Source organism: Macrobrachium rosenbergii, chromosome 19, assembly GCF_040412425.1.
Source record: "Macrobrachium rosenbergii isolate ZJJX-2024 chromosome 19, ASM4041242v1, whole genome shotgun sequence".
Lineage (NCBI taxonomy): Eukaryota > Metazoa > Arthropoda > Malacostraca > Decapoda > Palaemonidae > Macrobrachium > Macrobrachium rosenbergii.
The window spans coordinates 1864972-1890090 of record NC_089759.1 but is presented as its reverse complement, the minus strand read 5'-3'; the positions used below and the strand labels follow the sequence as shown (position 1 = coordinate 1890090).

At 41.8% G+C, this 25119-nt stretch overlaps 1 protein-coding gene across 1 annotated transcript in view; it reads right to left on the bottom strand.

The window, feature by feature from the left end:
- The window catches only part of LOC136848546 (uncharacterized), a 401222-nt gene that overhangs the window by 219892 nt on the left and 156211 nt on the right, over positions 1 to 25119 (bottom strand). The window contains exon 8 of the mRNA XM_067120822.1: positions 11140 to 11247. Coding sequence (XP_066976923.1) covers positions 11140 to 11247 — 108 coding nt within the window. The remainder of the gene's footprint in view (positions 1 to 11139; positions 11248 to 25119) is intronic.

Below are 25119 nucleotides of genomic sequence, written 5' to 3'. Positions count from 1 at the left end.
AAATATTGAAACTTCAGCATCTTCACTCTGACTTTTATCCTTTTATCTGGGAATGGATAAAAATCGGGGTGCTAGCATACAATATCTCTCCCACACTGGAATGCAGTAACTGATTGATCACAATTTTCATGCTGTCACAACAAAAAAATGTCACTTGTACAGAACATCCACTAATTCAGTAAGAATTATGAAGTAAATAGACCAATAAAAACAATGCTCACATGACAAAAGCCAGTCCCTGGTTATCAGCAGGGGTTCTGTTCGCAACAGTGTGATGATAACTGAAAATCGGCAATAATAGCGCCAATCCCTGGTTAGTGGCGTTGATATCAGGTTATCAGCACTGATAAACAGGCCAAAAATCCAGTTATTGTCGTCACTAGACAAGCACTGTAAAACTGGATCGCCAGTAACCGAGGCTGCCGATAACCAGGGACTGCCTGGATGGTATACATGACAAGAGTATTTATATGATACTAGCTGACCGACCCGGCACTGCCCGGCATAACTCTGAATGACAACCAATAAACTCTCTCTCTCTCTCACTTTTTCCTCCCTAACACCCCCTCTACCCTCTCTCTTCTCCCTAACACCACCTCTCCTCTCTCTCTCTCTCTCACTTACTCTCCCTCTCACTCTCTTTCTCTCTCTCTCTCTCTCACACTTCCCCCTCCCCCTCTCTCTCTCTCTCTCTCTCACACTTCCCCCCCTCTCTCTCTCTCTCTCTCTCTCTCTCTCTCTCTTCTCCCAAACACCCCTCTACTCTCTCTCTCTCACTTTCCTCTCCCTCTCACTCTCTCTCTCTCTCTCTCTTTCTCTCTCCAACACTCCCTGTCTCTTTCCTTCTTTCTTCTACCGCTGCAAAGAATCAGTACATGTTAAACAAAGTTAATTAAATCCATTCAAGTTTTCTTGAAAATAAAGTTTCAGCTCACCTCACAGGCAATACTCAAAGTCCTCCAACCAAAAGGATCTTTTCACAAAGAAATCAAGACACCCAATGTTTAACCTGTTTCCGATATGGAACATTCAAACTTCTTATGACACACCCATGAGAGCGCCTCCACGCCCGAATGATCGCTGGAGTGTGACAGTTTCCGGTTATCAGACGCATTCCAATATGAACAGAACATCGAAAAGTTATTGACTTTGTCTCCATGAAAAGCAAAACCACCCACAGACTTTCTTAGCACTGACTTTTCAACAGGTAGGCGTTGATTAGGCAGCACACAGGCACTGATTCATGTATTTCACTCGCCCGAATATCTCAAGAAATGCTTAACCCAAAAATAAAAAACCAACAATATCCTTAAGCATTTCACATGCACCAGAAAAATATGAGAGGAATATGCTAACAAGAGATGACCCTCCTTGTGAACATCCCACTGACTATCAAGCCTTTCAAGCCCTTACAAGTTGCACCTGTTACCAGGTATGCTCCAACAACTAAACCAGCTACCACTGCACAGTTATGTTAACTCCATGCTACAAGAAATTCCTTAAAGAGAAAGAACATGTTGGAAAAACCTACTGAAGAGACCAGTAGCAATAATTCCAAGTCAATTCTCAAAAGCACAGTTCATTTAGAAATCTGAGACAACAAGGATATTTAATTGAAATTAGTAATGACTAGATGGTGGACCCATCTTTGTCTAGCTGCTCTGAACTGGCCATAATGCTATAGTTTGACTTGCCAGGGTGAAAAACTGTCACAACCACTGTTCAGTTCTTTCTTGCATTACTCAAGCACCAAATTCTCTGGCACTATGTTGTCATGCGGCAGGGAAAGCGGGGGACACATATCAAGGTGAAAGTGAGCTAAAAAAAAAAACAGGTTTTGATGTAGGAAAAACCTATTTTTGGTAATTGCTATTTTGAGTCCTCAAAGAGTTACCTTCTATGGGTCTGTCAGAGCTCCATGGTGACCAAACTAATATCAAAGAATTCTCTTTTAGTTGGTCTTTTGACCAGGTATTGTGTCATAATGATAAACACTACAACACGTGATGGAATATGTAATGGACTCAAAGATAGGAGAGCTCTTTCCCTTATCTGACAGTGAAACTGTACACAGGATATTTCCTTTGTCAAACCCGCAAGAAGAGGAAGTGGTTATAGCACATGCACAGTCTGCCATATTGTCGACAAACAGACTGGCAAGAGACCAAGGAAGCCATTACTTTCTGTTAGTCAATGCAAGATGATCCCTCACCCAAATCCCATGCCTTTTCGTCAGGGAAGTGGGTGGGTTCTGAGGACTCACAGTGACTACCAAACACAATTTTTCCTATATCAAAACCTGTTTTTGATAGCATAGTCACTTGTTTCGTCCTCACGGAGCTTTGAAAAGACTGACAGTTGACAATATGGCTTAAGCTCTCAAATTTTAATCCCAACAACCCAAAGAAAAAACATTCTGGTCCCAGGTAAAGCCACAAGTTTCAAGCCCCATTCTTTATTCCAAATACCTATTAGGCTTTGGTAACGAAGAACAAGAAACTAAACACGAACTTATGTTTTAGGATACAGTATTACAGTGACTTACCTAAGCATGCTGGGTTTGGTTCCAGTATTGTCACACCTTCCCCTGGTGATAGTAAGCATACCCAACCGTTAGGAAAACCCCCGGTTTTCCGGTGTAGCACCTATGGGGTTAGGACTACCCAAACCACCTATTGATACAAAGTGTAGTCAAACGTTTGAGCTCGTGGCAATAATGTTTTAAGAATACTGTCTCTGATGACCACCCTGTACATTCGGAGACTTCTTTGAAAGAGATTTCTGAAGGCCAGCTTTCCTAAAATCATGTGACCTAGGAAAGCCGTGTGGATTTTCCTTTTTAATGAGGGACACTAAAATTATTCTCAGCCCTTGTATAAAGAGTGGTTTGTGTTACGATGCAGGAAAATCTGACCCTCTGGGATGTTTGCCGTGACTTCTAGGTAAACCTTAAGTGTTTGGACTGGGCATAATGTCTGCTAAATTGAGTTGTCTTATCAAAATAGGAGGTTTCCTTCTTAAGGATTCTTGGCCAGGAGTGATGGGCCAGGAGACAATAATAACTCATGGTCAGCTGTCTGCGTGATGTATTGTTCCTGTCAAAGAGAACCCAGTTCACTAACAAGAGCTCCTGATGCTAACACAATTAAGAAGATTGTCTTGTGCAGCGAGTTGTGGTTGTATTGGGTCTGCTGAATTGAGTGGTTGATAAAAGTCTAAGCACATTATTCAAGGACCAAGTAATTAGAAGCCTTTCAGGAGCAGGTCTCTGTAGTGCAAAAGACAAGAGAAGGGAAGTGATAATTTCTGTACTAGAGTCAATACCAAATCCATAAAACAAGGGTTCCATTAACGCTGCCTTGTATGCCAGGTGTTTGTCTTTAAAAAGCTATATGAGAAAATTTAAGTGTCTCCATAGAGATCTCAACTGGGCTCTCAGCATGGATATAATCTAACCATATCTCCCATACAGACTGGTATTGGCGGATAGATGATGTCCACAGTTTTTGCACTAGGTACCTAGCAAAGTTGGGTGAGCAATTTTCAGAGTAGACAATATTTAAAAAATCTACATGTGAAGGTCTCGGCTTAAAAAGGAGGATGCATAGACGATTTTCCCTCCTACTGCCTGGGATAGAACAGCGGACGGTAGTGGAATTGAGCTCTTTCCCTGCTGTTAGAGTAGGAACCAATGCCTTTCTGGCCAAGTTGGGGCTATTAAGTAAGAAGTTCCTTGAAGGTTAGAAGCTTGCTAAAAACCTCGAAATCTGGGACAATGGAGGAAAAAGGTGTATTGTCTTTCATTTCTTCCAGTCTTGTAGGAAGGCATCTCTTGCTGTTGCTTGATTGTCCAAGATCGGATACACACACTGGAAGTTAGTGATTCTCGTATGTGGCAAAGAGGTCCACTTCCGGTTGTGGAAGCATGTTGGCTATTGTTTGAAAAGAGTGGTTGTCCAACATCTACTCTGTTGAGGCTGTCGTTTTCCTTGATAAACAGTCTGCTATTACACTGAGAGACCTTGTGCAGTAAATTGCAGACAAGTGCCACTTCCTTGCTTGTGCCATCCGAAGGATGGCTAGCATTACCATATTGAGAGGTGAACGTGATCTTGTCTAGAACCAACAAAATGTGTGTCTCTTTTGGAGATTTGAGTTTTTTGAGAGCCAAAAGACTACCATCAGCTCCAGGAAATTGATACGACAATTCCTCAGAGTAGCTGACCACATCCCTGCCACCTGACGATCCTCCCAATGTCCTTCCCAACCTGTCAACGGGGAATCTTTGTGTACTGTCACTCATACACATGGAGGAGGAGTCAGGGTGACCTGTTTTGTCAGAGACTCCTTCTGGGTCCAAAGCCAAAGTATCGCCCCAACTTTTTGATTCTTTTGATAAAGTCAGTCTTGCATTTTTTTTTTCTTGCATGCGATAGCCAGAATTTGTTCATATTTTTTAGTTGCAATCTGAGTATTGGATTCATTACGGATGCGAACTGCAGCAGGCCCATCGTACGTTCTAATTGCTATCTGGAAACTCTGGGCTGTACAAGGAACATTTTGAGATTTTTTCTTATTCTGTTTTGAATAGTGATGGGGAGAGACAACTGGCCGTGAAGAGTATCCCAACACAGTCCCAACCACTCAAAACATCTGCTGGGCATGAGCTCAAATACTCTTTTCTTGTGGGTCCCTAGATTAACCAATCGTCTAGGTAGGCTATTAGTCATATTCCTTTTTGTCTGAGTTCTTGAACAACTACTGTTGCTAATTGTGTAAAAATTCTTAGGGCAATGTTTAGCCCAAAGGGCATAACTTTGAACTTGTACGTATCCTTCCCTATCTGGAAGTCTAGGAAGGGGCAGAAAGGAACAGCGATAGGGATATGCCAGTGTGCTTCTTTCAGATCTATTGAAGCTCACCAGGTCCCTTGTGGAATGGCTGAACGTACTTGGGCAACGGCAGTCATCAGAAACTTTTGGCAAACGATGTGCTTGTTCAATATTGATAGGTCAAGGATCACTCTTTGTCTGGAGGAATCCTTTTTTGGGGACACTGAAGGGATGTGCTTCATGGCAAATATACAAGTTTCTCTGTGGCTCTCTTTAACAGGGCCTTCTGCACAATCTTCCAGAGAGGGATCTGGTTTTTAGAGGAACCCCCTTTAAAGGGGGGACGAGACCATTTCCACCCCAGCCCATTAAAAATAATGCTGTCCCAAGGGGAAGACTTCCATTGCCTGTGGTGTCGTTGAAGCCAACCCCCGAACATACAATTCCTGCTGGGATCCACTTCTTCCTCTGCCTTTGCCCTTGATAGGCATTCCAGGTATGCTTTTCATTTTCCCCCTTAAGAGTATCTTTGGACCCTGTGAAAAGGATGTCCTTGCTGTTGTTGTCCCTATGTAGAGAGTTGTTTTTGAGGAAAACTTTTGGGAGTGACTGAAGGATTATATGATTTTTGGTCATAGTGGGCCTTTTTTCGGTCGGGTAAAGGGAAGTTCTAGGTTTTTTGTTTCCTGCATTCCCCTTTTCCAAGGAGAGCATAAACTGTACAATTCTGTTGGCGGGCTTGCTCGTTAAGTTGAGCCACAACAGACTCCTCAAACAGGTCCTTACAGAAGGGGTTAGAGTGTAACGATCAAGCCACAATGGAGCCCTCCAATGTTTCCACTCACACTTTTATGCGCCATTCTAGAAAGTCATGAGTGCTTCCCATTGGGTTCTGGTCAGACTTTTGGCCAAAACAGCAAAAATTGCTCTGGAATCTTCTGGAAGCCTTTTGGTGGCAACTTCCAGCAACATGGTAGAGGTTATAATACTAAGAAGGTGGATCCTAGCATGAAATTCTTCCGAGGCTGTCCCCTCGGAGATTCTTCTCATAGGGGTCTCAAACTGTTGAGTAGCTATATCTAGAAGGAGCTTTTTCCCTTCAAAAGGGAGTTGAAGCATTGCCCATTCCTTGGTGGAATTATTCGAGACTGGGATGGCTGTGCCAAATGGCTTTAATTCTGCCACTGTCTCTCGTTTTCTAGTCACCACAAAATTCTGAAAATCTGCTTCAAATGATTATTTTAAAAGTGAAGGGACAATAGGCTTGGGCTACTCAGCAGGCAATTTGGGTCTTATCCAAAATAGCAGCAGAGGTCCATTTCCCGTTGACCTGGTAAAGGGTGTCTTCTATAGCTTTTAGTGCTACTGACACAGGTAGGAGGACCAATTTTCTTTTAGTGGTTTCTCACTGTCTGCTGAAGGTGGTACTATGCACCACTCTGTATTAGGGAATGCTGCCCTGTCTCTAAATTCTACATGTACAACTTCAATCATGGTTTTTCTCTCATTAATTAGATACTTACCAACAGATTAGATACTTACAATTGGGAGAGAAAATACACATTGAGGCATCTCGTCAAGCCAAGGATTATCAGAATCATCAGGGGTGAATATTGGAGGCCCTATTATCTTCTGATCTGAAGTTTTGTAGTCCAAGCTGGCCATTCTGTTGTTTCTAGTTGGAATTCTAACATCAGATCCTGTTTGGGCAGAATTTGTATCCACTCTCACTTTTTGGTTACAGGATGAAGTATTCTTGTACTTTGGGGTGTACAGGACTGACCTAATTTCCTTTTTAGAATTATGTAGCATGTCCCTTATATCTTGCCATACTAAGGCAAGAACATCTTTGATGCTACTCATGATTTCCTTACGGAATTGATCAAAGGTTGCAAACTGTGTATCCCTTTTGGGGTAGCTTACGCAATCTGACTGAGCTTCAACAATTCAAGTGTAACTGTCTGTTAACCAAGAGGCAGAAGTCCTGGGTGAATTACTGTACCCCTCCGAGAATGTAGTCATTTCAGTCGGGGTTAGGTGGATCCTAGTACAGGCAGTCCCTGGTTATCGGCGGCCTCGGTTATCGGCAATCCGGTTTTACAGAGCTTGTCTAGTGACAATAACGATCTCCGGTTATCGGCACTGATCCTCAGTGATCGGTGGCGCTGATCCTCGGTTATCGGCAGAGATGATCCCCTGTTATCAGCGTTGATAACTGAAGATTGGCGCTATTATCGCCGATTTTCAGTTGTCAGCGATTTTCGGTTATCGTCACGCTGTCAGGAATGGAATCCCGCCAATACCCGGGGACTGTCTGTATCCCTTTTGGGAGAAAGATCCTTTTTAGCATCTACTGACTGCATAGGGGATAGATTTCCTTCTGGAAATTTCTCCCATGTATAGCTGAAATTTCAGTGGCAATGTAACCTGATCCTTCCAGGTTCAGCAAGGCCATTTCAGTAGCAATGTCCACTTCATGTCCACTTATAGGGATGTCACCCCCAACATAAAGATTCCTATGCTTCCTCAGCAGGGTTACCCTGGGAGGTACTGGGACAGATGTTTATGGGTTTTGGCCCAGACATAGATCTTGTACTGAAAAGGGTTAAATATCTGCTGCTGGAGTTCTGCCGGAAAGATATAATCTCCCCCTTCCTCACCCCTACCGAACCCTAGGACCCATCAAGACAGCTTAAAATGAGATGTGTCATCCTTAAAACTTGCTGCCAAGAGCATACTACAAATTTTGCATATATCTGGTGACCAACCAAATTTTCCTTGTTTTTTGCACGGCCTCTGCCCATTTCAGGTGGTATGGGCCATACCCACTGATAAAAAGCAAACCAAGCAATCTGCTGCAGAACACTTAACCTGAGGATCCTGCATGAAGGTGGTCCTGTAGTGATATAAAACAAGTTTTTATTTGAAACTAGATAGTACTAATTGTCTGTAATCCTTTTATAGATTGTATATTCGATATTACAGGCTTGATTACAAGTGTGTAGCTGTAATATATTTTATTTACTAAATTGTTACATGTGTTGAATATAACACAAAGATTTACGTTAATTTTGACACCAGTATACAGCTGTATTACTAAACACTATCGGTCCTTTTACAAGGGCTATGTGAAATTTAATTTTTGAATGTCCTGCCATTCAGATCAACTGCTATAAACTAATTTGTTCATTTAACCAGGCTACAGTTTTCTAGAGGATTGCTTAAAGAGTTCTCACTTAGCCTATTCTACAGCACTTCCTAGTCTAGGCTTATTTAAATCACACTTCAGGATATAAACTGTACAAGAAAAACCCTCTTATAATCTAGTTTACTGTTCTATCTGGCCAAGATTACACTTTTATCTGATATTCAGCCACTGCTTTATTTAATCTAAACTACTGTTTAGGCTAACAATAGGATATTCCCTCAATGGATTCCTATTTAATCTAGTTAGGCTACTGCCTGGTCTAGGTTTATAACACCTTTAAGGATACAGGCAACAGAGAAACCCCACTAATATATAGCCTTACAAATAGGCTACCAAGCCATAAAACTAGGTTATATTTAATCTAGCCTTGGTTACTGTTTATATCTAATCCTAGCCTATTTGGCCTAAACTACCTCTCAGGCCAATAACAGAATACTTCTTAAAATGTTCTTAATTAACCTAGTATATTTAGATCACCCTTAAATGTACAATATAGGCTATATAAAACACAAAATCACTAATATGTATCCTTATAGCTAGGCTACTACTTTGTCTAGCCCAGGTTATTATTTTACCTAATCCCAGGCTACCACATCTAAGATAATCCTTAAGCCAACAATAAGATATTTCTTTAAATGTTTTCACTTAACCTAGTATAGGCTATTGCCCATATAAAACAGAAATTCACTAGTATGTAACCTTATAGCTAGGCTACCATTTCATGTAGACCACATTATTGTTTTTACCTAATCTCACGCTACCTGGTTTAAGGTACTACTTAGGCCATGATAGGATATTTCTTGAAGGGTTCTTACTTATTCTAATCTAGGCTACTGCCTAATCCAGGTTATTTAATTCACACTTAAAGGTATGGGTTACATAAAACAAATTTACCTTAACCATTAAGGGACAGGCTATATATATATCAAGGACACCCTCAGACCAGGCAAACTTTAAGGCTGGCCAATTTAAGAAAAAACATATCAATGGAAAGAAGATGTGCAAATGCACATGGTGTAAGAAAAAAATAAAAAAAAATCTCCCAACCTTCCATGGGAAGTTGAAATTGGCTATTTACAACCCTGCGTGGGGCCTCTTTTACAAGACACGCGTAAAAATGTTAACTTTACCAAGTTATGCCAGTTCTTTTTTATAATTTATTTTATTTTGTAAAATTATAATTACAGCTCACACAATATCATAACAAAAAGAACCTTAATCAGTAATAAATTCTGAGTATATCTGTTATAAAATATTTACAAGATTTACTGAGATGGGGCGATGCAATAACTTTTTGTGAGGTATACATGTTTTTTCTAACATTTCTTTGCAAAATTACAATCATAGCAAACATACTATCAAAAAAGATAAGTAAAACCAACAGCAATCCCTGGGTATATTTACGAACAAATAAATAAAAAGATGTCCTGGAGCTGCAGAGAGGCAGTACATTCCCCTATGAAATCCCAAGGCATACTGATTGACGTCTCTCCCGTGCTATGAACATCATTCCCGCTAAATTCACAAACAGTGTGCCACAAAATATGATTACTCATATGAGGATTCCCATCCATCACCCAAAACCTGTTATAGATACTCATCTAGTCCTGGGCTAACTGGTCTAAGCTATGCTTAATCCAATAATGGGATGTTTCGTAAAGGGTTATCACTTAACCTAATATAAGGTACTACCTAATCCGGATTATTTAGATCATGCTCAAGTGTATAGGCTATATAAAAAAGAAAATTTTACTAATATGTAGCCTTATAACTATGCTACCATTTTATCTTGCTCAGATTATTGCTATTATCTAATCCTAGGGTCCTTGGTAATTTAGGTTAATGCCTATTCCAGGTTATTTAGTTCACACTTGAAGTATATGTAATCCTAAGTTATAGGCTACAGACAACATCCATTATTCATCCAGTCTAAATTATTCTCAATCTGATCTAAGCTACTGCCTAGATTATTGTAGACATTGCAGAATCTGAAAGGATTTTCTGTATTAATGATAAATTGTGGAACATTTCTTTTAGTTAAAACACCTAATTGAAATGACATATTTAAAAAAAAAAAAATTTGCACTTTTCACAACTAACAATTTGCGATTACGACTTAATGCCAGCCATGTGTTAGCAAGAAAAGCCAGGTTTTCGGCTTTCACGCAAATTAATTACCAATTACAAAGTTTAAAACTTTAACTGGGACTTAAAACAAAGCACAGGCAGGCCCCGGTTATTGGTGCCTATGTTAGGTATGTATCGGCGCCAATACCCAATTATCAGCACTGATAAGCATAGATCGCCAGTAACAGGGGACTGCCTGCACTTAACTTGCTTCTTTTGGCTTTTCCCCTGTAAATGTTTCCATAATTGTTGAATTGGGAGCACTGATGATAACCGAATCTGTTCCAAATGGACCAATGAAAGGTAATGACTTCCTCGGTCTCTTGCCAGTCTGTTTGTTTGACGAAGGAAAAAACCTGGGTACAGCTTTGTCGTAAGATAAGGGAGAGAGCCCTCTTATCTTTGAGTCCATTATCCATTAAATAATCCATCATGTGTTATAATGTTTATCATTATGACACAATACCTGGCCAAGAGACCGACTAAAAGAGAATTCTTCGATATTAGTTTGGTTACAATGGAGCTCTGACAGACCCATGGAAGGTAACTCCTTGATGACAAAACAAGTGACTGTGCTATCAAAAATGAGTAGATGACATAACAAACCTAATGCATACCACTAAAGGTGGAAAAGGAGCAGAACTGCTTTCAACCAAAATATCACAAGTAATTAAATACAACAGAATGAGTTTAGAGAAGGATCTAAATCAACAACAAAAAGTCTGACCAATAGTCTTAAGCCAAATATGCCAACTGCCTACAACATCAGAAGATATAAGAATTCCAGGCACGGTCAAACATCAGTAGACATGAAAAATTGTTAGTCTGCTAATAAAAAATACAAAAGCAAACAATAACGATCATGCTCTAAGTAAGCAACAACCAATCTGCTTGAAAGCTGAGTTCATCAAAGAGAATATGTTAGTTTAAAATATACATATGCACAAAACTTTATAAGATGACTTTTCTAACCTGAATCATGATGTCTTCCTTTTCAGTAAAAGGTGTTGTATTTATGTCTGGATGAAGATGATTTTCCCACTGTAGCCGACATTCATCGGGTGTTCTGTGGCCATCAAACTATTAAAAAATAAAAAGTAAGTATATATCAATGAGATGTAACCAAATTATGAGAAGTAAGCACTCTGTTGTTTACACATCAGTATCTTACACATAAAATATAACAAATGTCTAACAGTACTTGGCAATTTTCCTAAGTATATAAACTAGAGTCTTTTATACAGGAAGTATCCTTCAGAGCAAGCTGGGACAGTTTTTGAACTTGATAAAAAGGTTGTTAACCAGTGGTGATTGGGATGAGTGGAGGAATACCCTTCACTCACCTTCTGTCATTTGTCACTTTTTTGCAGGGACAAAGTGGGGTGGCTGAGGTGGGTTCAATTAATAAAAGGCTCTGGTTTGAATACCCATGAAAAATACAAATTACTTAAAAAAAATTTATGTTCCTACAGAAATACAAACCATCACCTTTTATGTAGAAATTAGCTGGGAGGTCATCTCTGACAACTGACTCGCGTAAAACCCTACTTGGAAATGTCATGCTTTCAGTTGGTGCGATGACTGCTGTAACCTCCTACTCTTATGGGATGACAGACTGGTAAAGCCCTGGGCCTGTGTGACTCTCTTTTCAAGAAAATATCACCCATGGGAAGAAAAACATCAAAGAACTATGAAAATTCCAGTAAGGGAATTCAAGTTGGAAGGTAATTCATTCTGGCTAATACAGTAATGGGTTCAGAATGTAGCCCTATGCTTGATCCCTTCTAGTTAAAAGGGAGAAGAAAAGGAGAAGCATCTTAAAAACTAAGCTATGATGGGTGATCAAAGTGAAGATACTTGTATCTAGTCTGACCCAGCTGATACCTTGCTCTAGATGCTGCTCCAGTACAGAATAAGGAAAGTACTGCCTAAACAGAGTTAGCTGCCTACACAATTTTTGGGCAACCAATGTAGGTCCCAAGAAGATATCTTGAGACCTGAGGGCATCGTCCCTCTTGTAGAAGGAAGAGAGGGATGTTCACAACCCAGAAATCTACCCTCATTGCCCAGAAAAAACCAAAAAGTTCCTCCGAAAATGCTATGGATGGACCTACACCCAGCCTTTGTGGGTTCTTCCAAGAGTAAAGCAAGTAATAGCCTCCTCCGAAGAGTCATAAACTTGCTGGGTGACTCATGAAGCCAGAAAGGAAGGGTGTTCCTAGCACCTCTTTATGCTTGCAATCAAAATTATGAGTACAGGCTATATCAGGAAGCATCTTACAGCTCGCATCAAGTGTAAGAAGCATCTTGTCTAGAAAAACAACAAAATTGCAGTGGTAGGGGCCACAAGAGCTCTCAAATCTCCTGTCAGGGACTGACAAATCCTCATATTCTGTCAAGAACTCAAGACATACAAGCAAGAAGGGACCTCATCCCTCCAGGGGCAGGACAGGATGCCATGAGACTCCTCATCACACCTCCTCCAGACTAAGCAAGCCAAAAAGTAGCCTTGAGAGGATGCAAAGAACAGGTTTACCTCCCACTCTGGAGAACAAAGCTATCTAGGGGGTATGCAAGAACTGTATAACCATGTCATGCATGGATAACACCACAAGGTGGGGAAATCTAAGCCCTTCAGTCTGAAACCTTGCTAATGGCTGCACAAGAGCCTTACACCACAGCCTGACAGGAGCCAATGGCCTGCAGAACAACACTCTGACTGGAGAGAATTCCTAGCCAGGCACTGGATGCCACTTGACTATAGGCTAACAAGGAGTGGCCAGGGTCATCTTGAAAACTGTTGATCATCTAACAAGAAAAACAGGTTAAAGGGCAGAAAAAATATGCTTCCAGGTTATCCTAGGAATGTAGAAATTTTCATAATAAAATTTATTCTTTAAATACTTACCTCTCTATTATGATAGCTGTATTTCCATGTCAGGCAGGAGGACGATAGAGTGAAAAGTAAAAAGAAAATAATAGGATAGTTTAGTTTGAACTTTAAAAGAGTATCTCCTGCCCTTAGGCTCCCCTCTAAACTGGATGCTAGAATTAGCCAGTCGTCCAGGTAGAGAAGCATCCGAATGCCTAACATGTGAGCCCACTTTCCCGACTGCGATAGGGACTCTCGTAAAACTTGAGGAGCTACGCTCTGATGGAAGTACAGCACGTAAAACTTGAGGAGCTACGCTCTGATGGAAGTACAGCACCCAAAACGGGTACACCCTGCCCTGAAAAACAAACTTCAAAATTTTTCCTTGAAATTGGGTGAACTGGTACATGGAAGTAAGCATCCATCAAGTCCACTGATACCATTCAATCCAAAACTATATCCACAGCTTCTTTTAGCTCAAGAGAGTCTACTTCCTCTAGCAAGATCTGGAACTTCTAGTTGTGAAGATAAGAGGGAAACTCCAGAGGAGAACTGGTTAGAGGAGGCTGGGAAGACAGGGGATGCTGTATCCCTCCTACAGTACAAACCACCCAAGGATCTGCCTCCAGATCCTGCCAAAGTGAATAAAAGAAGCTCAACCTTCCTCCTCCTGGGAACTGGAGGCTTGATGCATCATATTATCAGGAGCTGGATTTCTAGGATGCTCACTGCCCTTCCTGAAAGCCCAAAAGGGCTGCCCAAGGGCCCTAATAACTTGCCCATTTGCCTGGGGGGAACCTTGAAACTTGCGTTAATTGAAGAAGCGGCCTTGGTTGTATGAGCCTAAACGTTTGAGAACGATGCAACAAAGATCTGGTTTCCACTTCTCAACCTCTTGCATTATCAGGGCCTAAGCATCACCCTTTGAGGCCCCGGTACTTGCATAAAAACTTGACCCCTCCTGCACTCTTCCTCTGCTCCTGGGGCCTTATACCATCACCTCCATCCCAAGCCTCACACAATTCAAAAATATCCAACTACAGGCTTAATTCAAATATTAGGAATATCTCAAACTCAATTATTTTTTATGAATTTACTGCAAGAATGGAAGTACCAAAAAATATAGTTGATCATCAGTTATTAAAAATGAAAAAAATTAATAATAATAATATAATGATAATAATAATAGTATAGTTAGGGGAGCATGGGTCACTTGAGCATCCTTCATCCTTTAATTTTGTTTATTCTCTATAAAGAAAAGTTAAAATAAATAAGCTGCTGTCACGGGCCCCCAGATACTATCGTACCTAATGCTGAGGTGTCCAGTAAAGAATGTGAAGGGTGATGTGCAATAATGTCAACCTTCTTTGTCGAATAGTCAGAAAGCCAAAAAGAACACAACTGTTCCCTTTGCTTGACAACCGCCTTAGTAAAGGCATGCACGGACTCCCCCAAGGGAGCCAAAAACTGCTCTATCTAAGCAGCCAAAAAATTTGCAGAAGAGCAGAAACGCTCTCACTTGCTATTCGTCTATTGCTGATACAGTATAGCCGTTTCCAATAAAGGGTAACTGCCTAGTATCATAAGACACTGCTCTCCTCTTTCTCACAAAGAGAGTGTTGTAATTTTAAAGCTGTGGTCTTGCTAGATAAATGGGGTATACTAGGGTGATATGCAACTTACCTTAATTAACACAAAAATCTGGACTCTGGCCTTGAGGACAGCTAAAATTACAAACAACGAAATACGGCTGAAGGCCTAATTCAAGAGGGGAGTGATTAGATAAACTCTGGGGTTTAATTTAATTCATTATATTTACAAAAGAAAACACAACAGAAGAATGGTAGCGCTATTCTGGGGAGGTAAGGCAAGAGCCAAAGACAAGGAATTTCCTAGAGGGAATACAATGATTGCCCCACTTCAAAGTTGCATTCAAAACAAAGTAGTGGGCCACTACACACACAAGATGATACACAGATCCACAGCTGAATACACCTAATCTGCAATCGAAACACTTATGGTTACTCAATCAAAACTAGGACTGTAATGAAGGAATCAAGGAATTGCATAGATGCCTAGAATGAACTCGATTCCAGTGACTTGAATATCCTACCATTACGTTATACTTCTTGTAAATGCTTTGCAAATCAAACATAAAATATAAAAAGCAATACAGGTCTCACTGTAGTTATGTCGCACTATGAAAAGAAAAGAACTTAGTTGAAGGAGAACAGGGCACATGGCTGACAAAAAAACCTTAAATCCTGGCACTTTACCTTTCTTTAGGAACTGAAGTTTTCTTATGAGGGCCAGCGAGAGGGAGGGCAAGTGAATTCACAACAAAAGTTACTTTTGATACTGCCAGCCACGTGTTGGAAATAGGCAGTTTAAAGGAGCAAGGGATGGACCTCCGTCCACTAGGGCTGCCGACAGAATTCTAAGAGCGAGCTTCTCTCTCCAAAGCCCTTTATAAGCTTTGGAAGTTATGTCTTTCTCTTCCTAGACGGCATTGCGATCACTCTGCCCACATGGAAATGGTTGGCTCCACTTTGTGCCATGGTGCCTGGAACCAAAGAATCATCTGCACAGGAAACAAACCCTTCCTGACTATTTACACCATCCTGCACTGACATCAAGGTAGCAGGAGGCAAAAATGAAAATCCTGAAGGAGCCGACCTCAAAAAACCTGGCTGAGGGGAAGATACCCCAGTCTGCTCTGCTACTGAGACAGTAGCAATCAAAGAAGAATCTGCTTGACTAACAGGTGAATACGTTGAACCTCAGTGCTGAAAAGGGTGACCGAGAATGCCTAGAATGTTCAGGAGTAGCCCAAGTCGACAAAGAAGGGGACCGCGACTGGAAGCGTGACATCTGAGAAGAGCGGGAACTACAATAGAAGCTCCTGCTTCTCCGAGAAGCAGAAGAAACTAACACTGTCTTACGAGAAAAGCGTCAAAAGTTGATAAGAACGCCTGAAAAAGGAAGGAGAATGTGGAGAACAAATGTGCTAACACACTCGATTGCGGTTAATCCCATGAAAATCCCTCACGTCGGATAAAAAACATGAAGATGAACCAGCATAGCCAGACTGCCTAGGAGACTAAAAAGAACTTAAGTGCCTGGTGCCAAGCAAAAGTCTAACGGTAGGGAGGCATCCGGTGTCAGGCGAGCACCTGCTGTTAAGCACGTGTCCAATGGCAGGTGAGCGCCTACTAGCAAGACAGCTTCTGATGCAAGGTTAGCGCCTGCTGTCAGGCGAGAGCCTACTTCCAGGTGCCTGCTGTCAAGCAAGTGTACGATGTCAGGCGAATGCCTCCAAGTGAATACCAAATCATCTTGCAAGGGAAGACTACAAGGAAGAACCCAGATAGGGATTGCTAGGAGTACATGGCCTCCAGCAAGGCCTACGGGATACAAAATCGGAATTGAGTGAGTGCGCTTGCCTAGCATATCTACATCCTGGCTGGTTCTTGGTTCCTAAGCGCTCACTCCACAAACACAGTTGCAGGCACACTACACTGTTCGTGTTATATGTAAAGTTATATAACTTGAAACAGTTTTACTTTATAGCTTTGTCTTTAATACTGTTGTTACATTACAGAAACTGACACTGAATTCCCTTAGTTATAATTAACCATCTTTAGCATTACTTGTTTCAATATTTCATCAGTCTGTTTATGTTAATCCTTGAACATGACCCTTTTCTGTTACTAAACTAATTTTACCAAACTTTGCTTGATCTTGCCATGCTTATCTTTCGGTGACCGAGTGCCAACCTGTACGTGACGTGCCAGGTTGACCATAGGAAGAAGACTACGGGCACAAACTACTTCAACTCCCAGACATTCCCTGCTTCCCTGCACTGTACCTCCAACAGTAGAAGGAGTATCACAGGGCATGGCTAAGGTATGGCTAACAGGAGGGCGTTGGCACTTACTCTGCTGTAAGGGGGAAACCCGAAAAAGGTAGAATAATTGGGCCGATAAAGCAGCAAGTAGCCTAAGACTATAATTATTGCTACATTGCTTCTACATGCCAAACCTCATATCCTGAACAATACGGGGAGCTTTGAGAGGAGGAAATTTTGAAGGAGAAACATTACTAGGAAAATGTAGAGAGCAGCAAGAGCTCTTTTTTGAAAGGTTGTGAAAAATGAGAAACTTACTCCTAACCTCACTTCCTGTCCTAGAGTTAGAAGAATCTTTTCTGTCTTTTCCTGTTCTTCTGCTTCTCACATCTACTTATATACTTTCAATAAATATTTGTTATTTCATCTGACCAACCAAGAAACTGATCTAGCAATCGTTGTTGCTACATTTAACACATTGGTTGTGACCGTCGTAAACTGAAGAGTGAAGCCATGTATGCACCCTCTTTACTTTACAGACTGGAAACGACTTGTTTTTTTCCTCTTTGGAAGATATCCTATATAATGACAAATAGAAAACACATGAAAACCCAAACCAAGTGTACTTCTATTGATATAATTTAATCATTTATGTAATACAGTATACATTATGTACAGGTAAGCATCGAGAGTTATCATTGGGTTAGGTTCTTGCATGCATGTTGAAGTCACTGCTTCACTAATGGGAGACATCGCCGTTCCCCTATTGTCACATTTTCTTGCTAATTTTTATGCTTTTTTTACACGGATATTTTAGGATATTAAATAATGTAGAATAAGGAAGGCTGAAAGAATTTATTTTGCATTTTTATCTCCTAAAGGTTACAAGCATGAAATGTAAAAGGGAAAAATTACATTTTATAGTAAAATACAGTTTTATATATACTTACCAAGTAATTACATAACTACATTTCTAACTCATGTGACAGTTAAAAATTTGAAATTCGCGGTAGCATTTGATTGTTTTAGTGTAGGTGACTAGGTCCCGCCCTCTATCGGGGGAGGCAGGGTACAACCCACTGAATAGCGTCAGTCCATTTATGTGCCCTCAATGTCCATGGGAGGGGAGGAGGGAGGGCTCTGATTCAATAATTACTTGTTAAGTTTACTTGTTAAGTATATATAAAACTTTATTTCATTATAAAAAAGTCATTTTTATATATATAACTTTCCAAGTAATTACATAGCTGAATCCCATATTGACAGGAGGTGGGATGCATGGACATTTGTAATCTTAAAAACACTCAGTAGGAGAATGAATATGAGACAAAAATTGTTAGCACTGATTACAAAGGTGTTGTACCCTTACCTGTTAAGAGAGCTGCTGCAGACTGATACTGCCTCTGGTTGGCGCTCAGCTTAACCCTTAAACGCCTACTGGACGTGCCATACGTCGACTAAAATTGTCTGTTGGGTGCCATGTGGACCTTACAGACCTTACAGACCTTACAATTCGTTCGGGTTCCCTCAGTGTATGGTATGTCGACTAAAAATGGTTTTTTTAAATATTCGTGGAAAAATAATTATAGGCCTAGTTTGCGAAAGGTTTTAAATCACGCGCCTTGAGGGATGCTGGGAGTTCACGGATCACGCTGTTGTTTTGTTTATAAGCGTCACCCAGACGCGCATGCGCGAATTTCTTCCTTCTCGCACCAGAAAGCATCAGCGGCGCATCGTCGGAGAGCGATATCTTGACGCATCCGTGTTTTGCAGAACTTTGGCGAGTGTTTGCGTATTTGTGAGGCAACAGGACGTTTGCAGAGATGTCCCAACGTCGTCAGGACCGTGAAAGGCGCATATTGCCTGTCAGTAGTGAGCGTGTGAGACGAGTTTTAGACTGGGATGCTGGAGAGGGACCAAGCACCCAAAATGACCCAGCTTCTCAACGCCGTGTTGTGTGGCCATGTGTGACCGAAGGGGACCAAGGACCACATCCCGTGCCTTTTCTAGTAACAATCAATCATTTTCCTTCATTTTGCAACAAACGGAAAGTCTCTAGCACAATATTTCGATTTATGGTGAATTTTTGAAAAAAACTTTTTCCTTCGCTCCGCGCACACGAACTCCGCTGAAAATCCTAGCATTTCTTGAGTCACCTTGTCATAATTTTTTCACCGTTTTATATTATTTGTTACATAAAGTGTTATACATCAAAATGTGCGCAATTTCATATAGAATACAACAAAAAAGAAATCATTCTTTTAGCTTTTAACAGTTTTGAAATATTTTCATTTAAATCACGATAACTGACAAAATTTTAACATTCGGTCAACTTTGACTCGACCGAAATGCTCGAAAAATGCAATCGTAAGCCAAAATTCTTACATTCTAGTAACAATCAATCATTTACCTTTATTCTGCAACAAACGGAAAGTCTCTGGCACAATATTTCGATTTATGGTGAAATTTGAAAAAACTTTTTCCTTCGCTCCGCGCGCGTGAACTCCGCTGAAAATCCTAGCATTTCTTGAGTCACCTTGTCGTAATTTTTTCGCCATTTTATATTATTCGTTACATAAAGTGTTATACATCAAAATGTGTGCAATTTCATGTAGAATACAACAAAAAAGAAATCATTCTTTTAGCTTTTAACAGTTTTGAAATATTTTCATTTAAATCACGATAACTTGACAAAATTTTAATCTTCGGTCAACTTTGACTCGACCGAAATGCTCGAAAAACGCAATCGTAAGCCAAAATTCTTACATTCTAGTAACAATCAATCCTTTACCTCCATTTTGCAACAAACGGAAAGTCTCTGGCACAATATTTTGATTTATGGTGAATTTTTGAAAAAAACTTTTTCCTTCCATCCGCGTGCGCGAACTCCGCTGAAAATCCTAGCATTTCTTGAGTCACCTTGTCGTAATTTTTTCGCCGTTTTATATTATTTGTTACATAAAGTGTTATACATCAAAATATGCGGAATTTCATGTAGAATACAACAAAAAATAAATCATGCTTTTAGCTTTTACCATTTTTGAAATATTTTCATATAAATTATGATAAATAGAAAAAAATCAACCTTCGGTCAACTTTAACTCGATCGAAATGGTAAAAAAATGCAATTGTAAGCTAAAAAACTTACAGTCTAGTAATATTCAATCAATTTCCTTCATTTTGAAACAAATGGAAAGTCTCTAGCACAATATTTCGATTTATGGTGAATTTTTGAAAAAAAACTTTTTTTTACGTCCGCTCGTTACGAATTCATGCATCATTTTGTGATAATATTTTCTCTGCGTTGCTTTTATCGTTTTACAATCTGTTATATACCAAAATCATTGCAATTTAGTGTACAATACAACTAAAAAAAGTAACTCATTAGCTTTAACCGTTTTGCTTATACAATTATATGAGTTTTTTTTTTTCGCTGTCACATATTCCAATATTTATATATGATAATGATATTTTTTTTCATTTCTGATGGTTGCATACTAAACTTCAGGCAATGAGAAAAAAAGGAGCCAAAAATGAACTCTTAATCTTAAAAACTAAGCGTGCTGTGATTTTTTTTAAAAACTTTTTTCCGCTTCAGCGCTAGCTCCCGAACGCCGCCGGCATACGGGAGACGTTTTTGTAAATAGAGGCTCGGCATTTAAGGGTTAACTATAGTGGCACAGCAGTGAAACTGTGGGGTGCCCCTATATTAGAGAGAGGCATTGCAGCAAAGGAGTATTTCGAATGCCACAAAGCATCAATGGAGGTTATGCAGCTCATGGGGTAGTCTGATGGCTAACATAACCATAATACAACCAGAAAACTTTGTCACCTACACACTGTATTCATTAAAACCATTACCCAACTGTAAAAAAAGGATGGTGGGTACTCAGGCACACAGTACCCCCAGGCTCCCTAAGAACTCCACAGCGTAATCATGGTGAAAGAGGTAGGATAGGAGCGGACTCCTATACTTCCTCCCCGAACAATATGCCAACTACGCACAATGGACCCAGGGTACTGCAGTTTTAAAAAATAGTTTCTATTTCACGTAAATAGTGCGTTGCAAACACAGCTTTGCATTTCCAGAACGCTGATTGGAGAACTGTTGACAAAGACATGTTATGTTTAAAAGGCAAAAAGGTGGTGACGGCTCTAATCTCGTGGCCTTTAACTTTCAAGACTGGTAGGGATCCTCACGAATTCTTGAATGCTATTCCAGGATGACGTTTCTCAAAAAGGAAAGGGGTCTAGAAGGGTCCTTTACGGAGCACCAGAGCTTACTTGATTAACCTCTGATCTTCGCTGTTCTATTAAGGTAGTACTGTACTGTACCTTAGTGCCCTTGGTCGTGTCAAAAGACTTGATCAAGTCGCTGAAGTCCTGACTGGATCCTAGACAGAGGCCCCTATGCCGAAACACAGAGCCTAACATTGCTTGGTACCCCTTGATTGTCGAGGCAGACAAACCTCTGTTAGTCCTCAGGAAAAGAAGTAAGTCCACAATGTTTGTTGCAGCGGTTTTAGAAGAAGAGACGTTATCTCTTCTGCATCAGCTGCGGAATACTGCCCACTTCGCTTGGTAGACTCTGGAAGAAGACTGCCATCTTCACTTAGCAATTGCTTCCGAAGCTGGTTTTGAAAATCCCTTCACTCTGATGAGTCTCCTGACAGTCTGAATCATGTCAGAGCAACAGCGGATAGGCTGCAATGAAAACGTTGGAAGTGCGGTTGTTTGAGAAGCTTTGGCTTCTGTGGAAGGAGCCTGGGGTAGTCAACTAGCAGCTCGAGGCAATCTGGGAACTGTTCTCTTTGAGGTCAAAGGGGGCTACCAAAGTCATCTTCGTGTCCTGATGGGATATGAATTTGCTGATGACTTTCCTCACCATGTTGAATGGTGGGAAGATGTACAGTTCTAGGAAGGACCAATTCTGGAGCATGGCATCTGTTGCTCATGCCAGAGGGTCCGGGCTGGAGAGCAGAACAGCGGGAGGCGATGATTCTTCAACGTAGTGAACAGCTCTATCAACAGCTGTCCCCACACCTTCCACAGGTCGGTGCACACTTGTGGATCTAGCGCCCATTCCGTGGGAAGGACCTGTTTGCGCCGACTCAGGCCGTCTGCTATTACATTTAGCTTCCCTTGAATGAACCATGTCATCACAACGGTGAGGTTCTTCTTCGCCCATAAAAGAAGGTCTTTGGTGGCCTTGTAAAGGGAGAATGAGTGGGTGCCTCCTTGGTTCTTTATGTGGGCCAAGGCTGAGGTGTTGTTCGACATCACTGCTACTGTCTTGCTAAAGGTCACTTCTGCAAATGATTGAAGGGCCATTTGCACTGCCTTCAACCCTCTCATGTTGATGTGTAAGAGCTTCTCTTTTGGAGACCAGACTCCCGAGACTTCCATGTCTCCCAGAAGAGCTCCTCAACCCCAATCTGAAACATCTGAGTACAATGAAAGGTTGGGGCTCAGTGGATGGAGAGACTTCCCTTCCAAGAGACATTCTCCTGCAAGCCACCATCTCAACTCTTCTTTGATTTCCAGAGTGATCGGAAAAACGAACGAGTCCAGGTGGGTCTTCCTGCTCCAGTTGGCCTTCAGGAAGAACTGCAGTACCTTCATATGAAGCCTCCTCAGGCTTACGAACTCAATGAATGTGAGAGTTCCCAAAAGGCTCATCCAACTGTTGGCCGAGCAGCATTTGAGAACGAGGAAGTCGCGGACTGTTTGAAGACATGATTGTACTCTTTTGGGGGAAAGAAAAACCTGAAAATTCAGAGTCTACTGTCATCCCCAAATAAAGAATCACTTGAGACAGAGACAATTGTGATTTCTTCTCATTGATGAGTAATCCAAGATCTTGGGCCAGAGGAAGGGTTTTCTGAAGGTCCTCCATGCACTGTTTCTTCGATGGAGAACGTAGGAGCCGGTCATCTAGATAGAGGGATGTACTGATTCCCACAAGGTGAAACCACTTCGCAAGAGGGGCAAGAACGCAAGTGAATACTTGGGGAGCTGCAGAGAGGCTGAAACACAGAGCTCAAAATTGGAAGACTGTTCTGGAACACAAACCTGAGATACTTCCTGCTGTCTTGGAATACCAGGATATGAAAGTAGGCATCTTCTATATCAATGGTCACCATCCAATCCTCATGTTGGATGGATGAGAGACCTGACCGATTTGTTTCCATCTTGAATTTTGTCTTCTGAATGAAGATATTCAGGGTGCTGATGTCCAGGACAGGTCTCCATCCCCCGGATGACTTGGGGACCACAAAAGACGGTTGTAAAACCCTGGAGTGTTGACATCTTCAACCAGCTCTACAGCCCTTTTCGCAAGAGCCGACATCTCTTCCACAAGCGCCGAAAACCTCTCGGAGCCTACCGAGTAGGCTGTCAATGCAATGGGCATTGAAACTAAGGGAGGGTTCTCCCTGAATGGGATAGAGTACCCCTCTTTGAGTACTATCGAGACCCACTGGTCTACTCATCTGGCTTCCCATTTCTCCCAAAAGTCTAGGAGTCTTGCGCCTACTGGCAAACGGAGGACTGGACCCTCATTTACGAGAGGAGGGCTTTGAGGGAGCCTGTTTGGCTGGGTATGCTGCACGCAGATTGGAGCGCGGTCTAGCACAGAATCTTGTCTTGTTGTCCCGAAAGGTATGCTGCTGTAAAGGAGGGATCGACTTCACAGTGAAAGAAGGAAAGTCCCTGGAGCATTTGACTGGCCAGGCTAACAAATCCTGCGTTAACTTTTTCTGAAGCTTTGACGCTATTTCTTGGACCGTGGCTTGAGGGAAGAGGTGCATGCAGTCCAAAGGAGAAAAGAGAAGTGCTGACTTCTGAGATGTAGTCGCACCTTTGATGGTAAAAGAGCACCAAAGTTCATGTTTCTTCAGGACACCCGCGTGAATAAAGGAGTTAGTTCCATTGAGCCATCCTGGATAGCTTTATTTGCACAGAATAAAATCCCTAGCTGGTCTGCAGACAAGTCCTCTGACATATCCTAGCAGTCTTCAATTTTCTTTGCCAGTGCCCCCAGGGTCCAGTCCAAAAAGCTTAGGACCTCAAAAACCTTAAACATATTCTTGGTGATGTGGTCAAGCTCAGAAGTCAAGAACATAACCTTAGTTGAAGCAAAGGCTGACCTCGTACTATAGTCTGATCCACCTGGGAGGAAGCAGCGACTCACAAGGAAGGAGCTTCTCCCGTAGCGTACGCTTGGTATCTCTTAGAGGTGAGACGGGTGGATGGAGTGCAGAAGGCAGCTTTGCACTGCTCTCTCTTGTCCGAGAGCCGTAAGTCCATTTCCCTCAAGGCTTTCCTGGATGAAGAAGATAAGACCACCCTGGGGAGCCCATCCTGGGGAGCCTGGAGACGTCAACAGGTCGGTTCCTCATATAGAAGGCATAGGCAGGGGAAGCCGGGATTGTAGGTGAGAAAAAGGACGGAAAGGCAACCAAAAAATACCTTAGGAGGTTGGAGAAGGGCGTGGAAGGAGGAGGCTGGTCTAACACCTCTTCCTCTGAAGAAATTGGTGAAGGTGCCAAGTCAGGGGGATCCTGTGTTACTGCTTGATTTTTCTGCAAGAGGTTCATAATTTCGTCCAAAAGGCACTGAATAGGATCTGTCAACGAAGTATGCTGTGTGGGGCCAATGGCGGACGAAGGAATCAGTGGTAGAGAGGGCGCTGGGCGCTCGGTTGGGTGCTCGGGAGCGATGCTGGAAGATTTGAGTTTGGCGCCAGACGAACAGGAGTTGGTGCCAGGTGAGCAAAAGTTGGCGGCTGGCGCTCAATGGGCGCTGAGCAGTCGGTTGGTGCTGGGGAGTTGATGGGCGCTGAGCAGTCGGTTGGTGCTGGGGAACTGATGGGCGCTGGGCGCTCAGAAGCAGCTAAATACTCCAATTCCGTTGGGAGATTATCACATGAGGATGGGTGCTTCCGTGAGAAAGTCGGGTGCTTGGGCAGCGAATACTGTTGATGGGGTCAAATTCTTTCAGGGCTAGCCCAAAAACTACAGGAAGGCCGAGGACTGTGCTCAACATCCTTTGCATGCTTGCAAGGAGGTGAGGAAGCGCAGTGGGGAACTGCTATGCTCCTCCTGAGAGGACGAGAGATCTTGAAAAAGTGCTGCCGTCGGCGCCTCTTGTCCGAATCGGAGTCCGAAGAACTAGAAGAAAGGTTGAGCACTTCCTTACGGATGCCTTTCCAGCAGCTGTCCACTGAGTCCTG